This window comes from Lasiodiplodia theobromae, assembly GCF_012971845.1.
Source record: "Lasiodiplodia theobromae strain AM2As chromosome Unknown scaffold_23, whole genome shotgun sequence".
NCBI classification, from domain to species: domain Eukaryota; kingdom Fungi; phylum Ascomycota; class Dothideomycetes; order Botryosphaeriales; family Botryosphaeriaceae; genus Lasiodiplodia; species Lasiodiplodia theobromae.
The window spans coordinates 740,417-751,726 of NW_023336439.1; the positions used below are offsets into that span (position 1 = coordinate 740,417).

General features: G+C 53.9%; 1 protein-coding gene across 1 annotated transcript; it reads right to left on the minus strand.

Annotated features, from left to right (window-relative positions):
- Positions 1–894: 894 nt before the first annotated feature.
- On the minus strand, positions 895–2,204 carry LTHEOB_7732 (uncharacterized protein; the record flags this gene model as incomplete). Its single annotated transcript, XM_035517131.1, has 4 exons — positions 895–1,005; positions 1,059–1,488; positions 1,550–2,011; positions 2,143–2,204. 4 exons carry the CDS (start codon positions 2,202–2,204, stop codon positions 895–897), a joined length of 1,065 nt encoding a protein of 354 aa, XP_035371241.1.
- Between the last annotated feature and the right edge of the window lie 9,106 nt (positions 2,205–11,310).

Sequence of the window (11,310 nt, forward strand, 5' to 3'; positions counted from 1 at the left end):
GTTGATACAGCTAGAATGTGTATAGGAGAAGAGGAAAGAGTAAGGGACGAGACGTGACGTGACGAAGGGTCTTTGGCTTAGGTCAGGATATTGTATGTACACTCGTTGGATGTCTTGTAGCATTTACTACCCCGTTTCACGTGGCGCAAGGCGGAGCTGGAAAAGACCGTCCTGTTTACTGATCGATGGTGGTACGCGTCTTGGAGAAGTTCAAAGATCAAACAAATTTTTTTTATTCTAAAAACATGAAGTTTTGACATTTTCTAACTCTGCATCGTATACTTCAGCACAGGTAGTGGAGCAGTATGCATCTCCTCCATGTTTCTCGCAGTTTTTTTTCTCATTCGTCAGCCATTTGTAAAACCCCAATCGTCCTTGCGCCTTTCGGCGCCAGACTGGTCAAACTTACGGTTGACCTTCTCTCCCTCTCATGGTGGTCTCGAAGCTCTTTGTCGCAGGGCAGCGCCTTCTGCGAGAGCCGCAGCTCGTCGGCGGGCCCGAGGCTCTTCAAGCTGGGCTTTGCGAGCGTTGGGCCCACATGCCCCCCCGCCCAGACCAAAATATCCACCCCACGGACCTGTTGCTGGTGAACTGTTGGTTTTGAAATTGTTGCGGCCTGAAGCCCTTCTGGTGGCCGTCCTGGCCAACCAGGAAGCACTCCCATGGCTTCCGCCAAGGAGAGTTTTCAACAATCTGGACTTGGGCTGGCAGGTGGCGTGTTGTCCCGTTGCTGGTGAACTGTTGGCTTTGAAATTGTTGGGGCCTGGAGCCCTTCTGCCGGCCAGGTTTTGTCCGCGTGCAAGATCTAGAGGACGATCGTGCGCGGCGGCGGCGGCAGCGCTGACCAACTAGGAAACACTCCCATGGCTTGCGCCGGGAGGCGTTTTCAACAATCTAGGCTTGGGCCCCGGAGGGGAGGATCTTGCCTTCGTTCAGCAGCTTCTCGAGACGGGTGATATCGTCGAGGGTATCGGCGGTCTTGATCTGCTCCTCGATGTTGGCGCGCTCGGCATCGGTCAGCTTGACGTGAGCCATGCCGGCAGCAACGTCGTTAGCACCAGCGGAGGCGCCGCGGGGCACGGGGTCGTCTTGACCCGGACCTCGTGCTTGCGCGCGTCGCAGACCGGCTGCGACCTGATCCAGTCATGGCACCTGGGCGCGAGGTCCGCAAACGAGAAGAAGATCTCGCCGTCGCCAGCATCCGCATTGCCGCCAGGAGCCGTGAAGCGCTCGTTGCGGACGAGACACTTAGGCGCGTACTCAGTGCCGTTGCCCAAGAAGCCGCCGACAGGGCCGGGCTGGCCAGGGAGGACGCGGCTACGCCACAGGCTGTAGGTGCCCAGGCGGGCGCTGTTGTGGCCCTCGAGCCAGAGAGTGATAGACAGGAAGAGGTTCGGGCGGTCGTCGTTGCCCAGTAGGTAGTCGCGGGCCATGGCCTCCTCGGCCGGGTATTCAACAATCAAGGCTTGGGGCGCGCAGGCAGCGCGACTTATGTCTCAACGGAATGCCCTCAGGCGTGCGGCCGGTCTTGCCCGTCTGGGCACAGGACAGCAGGGTGACCAATGAATGGCCGGCAGGCCAAATGGCGTTGCCATGTTCGACTGTGGCTGCGTGCTGGATGCAAGGGTCCTCGCCCAGGAGGGCCGACGCAGCGCTTGTAGATGGGATCGTTGGCGAGGCCTTGTTGGCGCTGTTTTGGTTGGCGCTGGCGTCGTTTGAGACGGTGAGTGAGGGAACAGTGGCGGCGTTGGCGCGGTTCCTTTGGCCAGCGTTGTTGGCCTTTGAGAGTTTGGAGGATGGCTTGGACTTCTTCTTAGTAGGAATCTCCTTTTCTTCCTCGTGGTTTGCCAGCCCGGACGGGCTCACTGGGTGGCTCAACGGCCTTCCCATAACCTGGTTGTCCAACCGGTTGTGACGCCGGGGGTGAATGGCGGCTTCAGCATCGGATTCCTGCGTGAAGCGGACGAAGCCAAAGCCACGGCTGCGGCCAGTGTCGCGATCCCGTGTGGGCCTGTGGGAAGCCGGCACGGTCAGTAAGCTCGCTTAGGCTGATGAGGACGGTGAGGACGAGGAATAGTAAGAGAAAGGAGAGGGTGCGTACGAGATCTTCTGAGCTCCTAGTCCGTTGGCTGTGCCAAGGACGGGCGGAGTAAAGCCGTCTCTCGCCAGGAGCGGCTGGAATCAGGGCGGCGGCTGGCCGACATTAGGAATATCTGGAAACGGGAAGCTGTTAGTAACACTCCATAACATAAAAGCGAAGAGCTGTGCATGAAGAAGAGTAGGGGGGACAAGGCTGACTGGGTTGAATGCAGTCATGCTGGACAGTCAAGGGGGCGAGTGTGGTCAGCGCTGGCCCAGTGCCTGCTTGTCTCTCGCTGATGACAGTGTGCAAAAAAGCCGGGCTCACCCTCGCTGTTGAGCAGCTAGCTGCTCGCCTGAGGGGACAGTGGAGGGGAGGTGCGGATGGATGGTAGTTCAGCCACGAAGCAGCGGCTTGCCAGGAAGATTCATGAGTAGGGTGGAGAGGAGGGGGGTGGAGGATTGCGGTCATGAGAAACAACGTACCGAGAGCTTGTTGCTGAAGAGGAGGGCGGTCGCTGTGGTGTTAGGTCGAGAGTAGAGGGTGGAGTTCAGCGGAAAAAAGGACAGCTGAAGTGACGTAAGGCTGGCAACTCGCAAAGGAAAGTCCCACCTGCGCGGCGCCCCACAGCTGCTGCCTGTTACTGCCTCCAGGCTCGCTTAGCTAAGCTACAGCGGCTCAGTGAATACAGCAATTCCCTCGACAAATGCCACGCATGACCGTGATAGATGATCAAGGAGGAAGCTTCTTGCATGAATTCATAGCTTAGCTTCTGCATGATGGTAACAAGTAGGCTGGGACTCGAGAGGGGTAGAAACGAGTGCCTGCGCATGTATCTCTGTGATTCCATGGCTGTCGATGCCTCCAAGGGGCGCAGCCTATCCCGCGCTAGGTAACTTTCCTCCGGTGGCTAGACAGGTTCCTCGGACAATTAAGTGCGGCCCAGTGTCAGCTCTAGGAGTGCTGCACCATTCGCTGAGAACGCCACAGTTCAGGAGCTTGCCGCCGCTCCATGGCGATCCGAACGGTCGTCTGTCGACCATGCGTAGTATGTCATCGGAAAAGGGGATATTTTTGAGCGCGAGGCTGTTTGCATGAAGTTGCTGCGGTGCGCAAACAGCGCACAGGTGCATCGTGTTTGAGTAGCGCGTTTGCGCCGCCCAGATCCAGTCGCCCTTGTGTGCCGTGGCACAAAGGCCTATCCAATGGGTGCATCAGAAGCAGTATTAAGAGTGTAAAAGAGTGCAAGCTGTGTTGGCAGAGCTTTTTTTGGGCGCAGGTCTGCTCTGCGCGCTTACTTCGTACAGGCTACATTCGGCCTTCGACCCAGCGACGCCCTCCATCGGACCACCGACTACCTCGCGTTGCCCCACTCCCATCCCAACAATGCTGCACTCAAGCACCAGCCGCAGACCCAACCGTTCGTTCTATCAAGGCCCAGGAGATTCAAGAAGCCCTCGCGTCGCGGGAGTCAGTGAGCTCCCTTCCAACCCAGTCATACTTGCGTCACACACTCATGACCCTTACGGGGCTTTTCTTTCGCGAACGCTTCTTTTTCTGACAGAATCCGACGTGGCAGGTTTCCCATGGGCCCCAAAGGCTGCGATCCTGCGCGAAACCCCGAACCTGCATCCCTTCTCGTCCACAATTCAAATCCGCTTGATGACCTGGCCGCCCTCCATTCCACGAGAAACGGGTCCTTCGGGTTCAGCAAATTACATCACAAGCACCTGCGCATAGGAGGAAAGGCGGTTGCATTGTATTCCCTCCTGACAATGGATACTTGAAGCATGGGACTGGGTGCGACAAACGATCTAGTAGCTGCACATTAACAAGCGCAACAACGCTGCCTCAAGAAGCATCCCGCTATGCCTGGTTAGAAACATGGACAAAGAACAAGCAATTTCGCAACCGTATCCTCTGCGTCTGTCCTTGCGAGTGGGTGATTCTTGCCTTAAGTCCGCACAGCCATGCCATGGACAAGGACCACACGTGGGATTCCTGGCTGCTTCCACGCAGACCAGCTCTTATGAAATGGCATTGCTTCCTGTTGCTTGATCAGGCATATCAGAGACTGGTGAGTCATTACGAGTCATCGTGCAATTTCCACGCTGACACAATCTTACAGAGCCATCCACGATCAATGACACCTTAAAGGACGGTCATGATCTGCAATGCCACCTGCTAGCTAGCCCTGACCGATGACTGAAACCATCCTCCACGCATCCGAGAATTGACCGGGACCTCGCCGAATTTCCGGCTGCAGAAAAGAAAAGGGCATGGGGGAGATGGATTATACTTGAGGTGGAGATGGTCCCTTGCTGAGCTTTGAACATTCTTCATGAACCTGAACAATTGGCTCAACAGTGGTGGGTATTAGGATGCAAGCGGCTTTTCGCAGAGTGGAAGGTGCTGATGGCAGTGAAGTTGCCATTGAGCTACGGCATGTTGGCTCTAAGAAAAGGGATGTTAAGGCTCCAGGTTTGAACAAACTACGACATTTTGGGGACACGAAACTAAAGATGCTGGACATTTACATGGATCACTGCGTAGACTGGTTCAAGGGAGGAGGGATACACTCGTATTCTTGGACGTGTACGAGCATGATCTGGTCTCTGTGATGTGAGTTATTACCCCTAAGCTCCGAATATTCACGAACCAGAGGATGACTATGGTACCGCAGCCAAGTTGCGGTCGGGCGTTCTGGTTCGTACAGCCCCCGGCATCTAGAAACATATCGAGTTTGGCTTGACCTCACTGCGCATGCCTATGAAATCGATACAGACCAAAGGTCAGGACAATCTGGCGCGTACCGTGTCTACTCGTGATGAGCTGAGGATGCAAAACACCAGAAATCGTAGCAAATTCTTCAAAAGGCCAATGCAAAAGTTATCCTAGCGCCACTCCCCGTTTATTTACCATCTCGCCCTACAACCGGACAGGCGTGCCCTCATCTGAGACGAAAGAATGGAGACAGCAAACTCCCGGCCGAAAACTTCAATTATTCTACCTAGAGAGGTACCATATTCTAGCAAACAACCCACGTGGTCAGAAAAGAGATGCAGTTATCCCGGGTTACATGAGAGAGAGAGAGCTATAATCCAAGGAAGAAGACTGAAGGTTTAGTAGTCTTCTGTGCTTGTGTATGTGTTCGATCATTTTCCCCAACACTCTTCCTTTTATCTCTTCATAGTCACTGACGTGGATAGCAAACAACCAGCCAGAAAATCCCTCTATTGACTCATCCCTCAGAGCTCCTTCGAACATCCGCTGCCGCAAAGCGCCGCTGCTCGCACGAGTTTTCGTCCTTTGAAGTTCGTGCTAAAGGGGTTACTATTTATTCGCACTGAAAAGAAATGAGATGCCTTTCATCTGAACGCTAGAAGGGAGCAATGAAAACCGATCAAGACCTAGAGATAGGCTTAAAACAAAGAAGCTTCGCAAGCTTAGGAAAGGATGGTGAGGCCACTCCGGCGCCAGGGTTTCGACGCCAAATTGCACAGCGGGTCAGTCAACTTCACCGATTCTTGCCAGCTCACCGCGGCGGTTATATTTGGCTGCCTAAGATATCATTCGGCCTCAGATGAGGGAAAAGCGGCATGCTCGAAGCCGACTTGGTCGTCAGGCATCGGTGTCTGCCTGCAACACGGACCAAGGACAAGGTAGATGAGCATGGGGGAAAGAGAGGACGGGGCAAATTTGGGGGAGTACGCGGTAGTAAAGCACATCGCTTTGTTCCTTCATGCTCGTCATGAAGGTGTTGTTGGCGAAGGGATTGGGGCGGCTGCTGTACTGGTCATAGACGCGCTTGACCTGGCCTTCAAGAGTCTGGATTTGAGGCTCAAAAACAAATGAGCACTTAGAACGCGAGCCTAACAAGCTGTTAGTACGGTGTGTGGAACCATTGGTTTGTATGATGGAGATATGAAGCTTTTGGCGGATATTTGGAGAGTTGTAGCGAGAAAAGTGACTGCCTCGTAGCGTCAATGGTAAAGCGCCTTAATACCCATAGAAAAGACGTCGCTGGCTTGCTCAAAGAATATTCGGACAGCAGACACGCGGGATTTCAGAGCGGAAAGGACGTTGCTTCGTCTGCAGAGCGTCGTGCATCGCAATTTGGGGTACAGTAAGAATTGAATCACTTGTACGAGTACCTGTCCTTGCGGTAGCGACAACTTTCATTCTTCCAATTCCAATGGCTATACCCTCATCTAGAATCCTAGTTCTCATCTCTGGCATGGTGGTTCTAGATAGATGTTGTATTAAGCTCATGGCACAGCCGAGATATGCTGGGTAGCCACCACGTGTGTTGACCACCCCTTGCGTCGAGTCGCCTCCTTGCAGGATATGAAACCGCGCTTACAACGAGATTGCACCAGTTTCTTGTGGAAAAGGCCGAGCGATGTAGATTATCGTGTAGCCGTGCGCGGTGGTGGCAGTGAGAAACGACTTGTTGAAAGTACGTGTGGAAGGGCTTTGCACTGCTGACCGATTGCCTGAACATCTGATTATGATAGATTTTGACGGTGATCCGTATGAGGTTCGCATCAGAATGAGCTGGAGCAGATGCAAGGATAGGAAGGGTAGGTTTATCCTTCGTTCACCGGCATGGAGTCAGGTCGCGAGCATGATGCCTTCAGAATGCTGTCTCTGCAGCACATGTCAAAATCTTGAGGAGCTCAAGTGGATATGATCAAGATTCTCACAGAAGCGGCGAATCATTGCTAATTGCCCATGGCGACGGGGCACGAAGACCGTTGAGTGGTGTTTTGCGTCCAGCGTCATGCCGGCTCGTGGCCAGCGCAACCTCACCGAGGTTTTCTGTCGCGAATCGATGTCTGCGGAGTTGCCTAACCGCATCTGAGTCTCGAGGCGAATTTGAGCCACGCGTGAGCTTGAGAAGATTGTTCCGTGTCGTGGAGTCGCAGCGTGTGATGGCGACGGGAACCTGCGATGTCACCAAAACCGAGGTCGGACGCGCACTTGCTGGCTCACTCTCGCGGAGTCACAGCACCGTTTTTTTGGGGCTTCAACAAGGTCATTGTGCATCGAACCTATCTCGTCAAAGCATGCGACTGGCGTTGTAGCGACCAATTCCTGCAGCGGCGCTGCCGCCGTTGGCCGCACCACCTTGGATCGCAGCTGCCGCTGTCCACCCCGCCACTCCACATGCTGACATCCACGATGATCCTCATGCTGCCTCTCCTTCTGCCGCTACTGCCATCGATCCTGCCTCGAGCGGCGCTCTCGCGGGCGAGCTCCTGCCGGCCTTGGCCTGTGATCCACTGTCCTCTCGCCCTCGCCCAGCACCCGTGACGTAATACCTGCCTGGCCGAGGCAATCGCACCCAAAGCCCGATCACGAGCCCTCGAATCTGGTCTAGCGCGGCGTGTTGTCAAGCCAATGGCTGTTTCCTCGCCAGTAGATGCGCCCGTGCTCTCAGGTTGACTGGTCTTGGCACGCCTATATAAACCCCCCGACTCCTCGACCAAGGCTCCTCTTTTCTTCTTTAGCTCTCTTTGCCATTTGGCTTAGATCAAGAGTAGTACCTGTTCTTTTCAGTTTAGTCGCTGAAACGGACTCTACGTGAGTCCATTTCAGAGACTAGTTTTTGGAACCGGGGTGGCAGGTCCCTGAGCGCCGCTCATACTTGCTGCCCACAGTGTCGCCCGTATTGCACTACTTCGGGCTGACGCGACCAATCTTTTTCGTTGAGCGATCTGCCTTGAGCAGGTCCTTGAGGAAGAAGAAGCAAGCGAAGAAAGAGAAGAGAAGCAGCCTGGCCTTAGCCTTGACCTCAGCTTCGATGCGGGTAGGTGAACGCTGTGCACCACGGTGCTGCTATTCTTAATAAGGCAGTGGGTATCGGCAACACGGTGTTGAGCTCGTCGTGCGGCGTTGCGTTCGGCCATGCGCTCGCGCTCGCGCTGCAGCTCGCGCGCTTGCGCATAACAGTGTCTGGGCCGCGGAGGAATGTTCAGACTGGTAGGCGCTCAAAAAATTCCAGCCGGCTCAATCTACGTCGGCGGGCTACAATCGCAATCGCAGGCATGGTGTTGAGGCGGCACTGTTGAAGTGACGCAGCGCCGCTCGTAGTGCGCCTCAGCCGCGTGCCGCCATCATCTCAGCGATCTGAAGTCTCTCGCGGCCGTTCAGACGGCTATCTCTGGCATGTTATACGTCTACAATCTGCGATCGCGATCACTGGTATTGTGCTAAGGCGACGCCGCCAAAGTGACGCGGCGTGAGCGTCACTCCATGCCTCCCCTCGGCGGCTCGCAACGGGCTTCCAGTCCGCAACGTACCTCGTTACTCTAGGTTGTCGCGCGCATTGCACAGCAGACAGACGCTCGGAGTATTCGATGCGCTCAAACTGGGGAGCGTCTCTCAGCACTGCGCCGCAGCCGACGCGTCGGCCGATGTGCCTGTGAGTCGGGCTTGGGCAAGATTGCGACACTGCACCGCGGACAACTTCTCATTGCACGATTGCAATTTCACGTATGAGCATCTACGCGTCAGGTGACAGACAGCCCGGTAAATCACAGACCAGAATATAGGCACTGAACTCTCCCGACCGTCTGTGATTGAACCTCTCACCTGGCCAGCACTCCTCCATGATTCTCGCCATCTGCTTCTGTAGAATGTCCCGAAAGAGTGTTTCCTGGCCCGCTGTGACGTACGCCCTCGGGCCCATTTGGATATCTCCAGTTTCCATCCCGCAAATCTACTGACGTTGTCCCAGATCCCTCCCACAGCACGCTCTCGTGGGCGCTTTGTTTGAAATAGACAGAATTCATCAAGGTATCTCATCAATATTCCAAAGGATGAAGTTTGTGCATTTCGACGTGAAGATGATCGTCGTAGTCGATGGGAGAGACTCCACAAGTATGGCGCAGAAAGGAGAATGCGGAAGGTGATTTCGCAGGACCCGTTGGCTGGAAGGCTACTGGGGATTGCTTCGAGCTCTGTGAATGATGACGTTGTCAGTGAGTGTGCGCTGAGGACATGGGGGGAAACGCGTTGCGGATGGGCGCGCCTTGACAGAGCTCGGCCTTGGAAGTGCGAGGAGAAAAATTCTCGATGTCCGTAGCGCCATCTGGGGAGACTTAATGTGCGAATTATTTTTTTTTTTCGCGTGTCTGTGTGTAGGACATGCCGAGGCAGAGGAGGTTTTGGTGTGTGTAGTTGCGCTTCTTCACCTTCACGCCGCTGTCTGCTCACCCGAGCACTTCGCGGTAAAAGCGGCAACCACCCTCTGCGACTCCCCCGCCACCGCCTCAAAGCGCTGTTCTTTCCTGGCTCCAATGCTCTGACAGCCGCAACCTCACACCGAGCACTCACAAGTGTCCCGAAAACACCACATTAACGCCCGCAGAAGCCGCGCTAAAGGACATGACGGCAGGCTGGAAGCTATCCGAAAGCAAATGTCGTCGCACACGCACCACGGGATGACTAGCACTTCTCTCTTGCGCTCTTGCGTTTAAAATGTGCTCAGAGGTAACGCCATTTTATGAGTCTTCCTCGCATCCATCAAAAGCTCTGCTATCTCGACGTCCCGCCCGCCATTGGTTGAACATTAGCTAATTAGCTCGCGCAAATAGCCCGCCTGGCGATGTACTCTTCACCGACTCTAGATGGATGAAGCTTCCGGAAACAAGCTCTGAAACCCCCCGAAACCTTTTTTCGTCATTTGCCTTTTATTTTCTCTGCTAAAACGACTACCCGCCTACAGTTCTACATTGGACTGGGAGCGAAGTGTTGTTCTGGCCAAGCTCGTCCACTTGAGTGTCACAATACCCGAATGAAATCAGAGTCACTCTCCAAGATTTGGCTCAATTCGTCGGCATACACTATATTCGTTCGGTAGGATTGGTGAAATTTAAGCTAGAATACGAGATGAAAAGGAACAAGCTCCTGGGCATGAAGGCAGAGAGTAGAAGGCTTGGTCGAAGCAAGTGCATGTGAGCGGCAAACTACGGTGCAGGGCTTCCTTTGCAACATCTTGCTAACCTGCGAGTCACAAAGGAAAGCCTTCAAGAATAGCTCTCTTCACAGCATTGCTTAGTTATACACATGTGGCCGTTCATCGAGAAATACGACCATGAGAAGAGTTGGTCAAGCCCTTCATCTGTTCATGACCGCACGACTCATCTGTGAACAGGGACCTCCGGACAAAGGCTCGCCTGGTTCAGAGTGTTGCAGAACTAAAAGATACTGATCTTAGTCTCTAGTTCTGTTTCACACAGTTTATAATCTTTGATTTCCCGTCATTGGTCCTATGCGTGTCATACCTGAATAATTTGGAAATGTCCCAACAGCACCGAGGAGGGAGCTTCAGGAGGATTATTCGGGCTTTGGCTTGTATTTTCTTTTTTGCAAGTGGAAAGAATACTGTCAGAACATGAGAAGACCCAGATTGGAGCTGCAATCATGACAGTGCGAACTGTTTGTTTCAATGCAGTATGAGGCATATGGAGCTGACAAATGTGCATAAGAATACGGATGAGGCGCTTTCTGTAAGCCATTAGCAAATGGTACCTCGTATCTTTAATACTTTGCACACTAAACATTCAGTCCTTTGTGACCAATTGCGTGCATAAGGTCTTTGCACACATGTCTTGCCGTTGTTGTATTGAAAGATGCTGTTTAGAGGACGGCGTGCTGCAAAGTTGGTCTTTGCGCTTCAACCTGGTGTGAAAAGAGTTATCGCTGTCAAAGCATAGTGGAACACGTTTGAAGGTGTGTTCCTCACGAGGAGAGGTGGATCGATTGTGGACATGCGGGGCTGTTGTCAAGGATGACTGGAGAGTTCGCGTACTGAAATATCGACTGTTGACACGGACAGCCTCTACAATTTGTGGATCGGAAGATTTCTCATTGGTCCGGTGATGTTGGGGGTGGTGAAGACGAGACAGCGGAGTCTTAGGTCGCGATGGCCACAAGGCTGTGCTGGGGGCAGAAGGGGCAATTCAACAGTTCGAAGCTGCGACCGCAAGTTTGGCATTTCAAGGTCGTGGAGCCTGGAAGATTGGCATCAAGGAATTGGTAAGGCTGTCCAAGTGAGATAGCCGCTCCTGCATAGCGCGCATGGGCGAAAGCGCCTGTCCCATCGCTTTGAGCCCCCGCCGCGCTGGCCAGCGGTCGCCCGCGTCAGCCCAGCAGATGGACGGCAGGCGCAGCCCAGTCGTGCCTTCCATATTCTGCTCTGTGTTGCATGAAAATTCCATTCT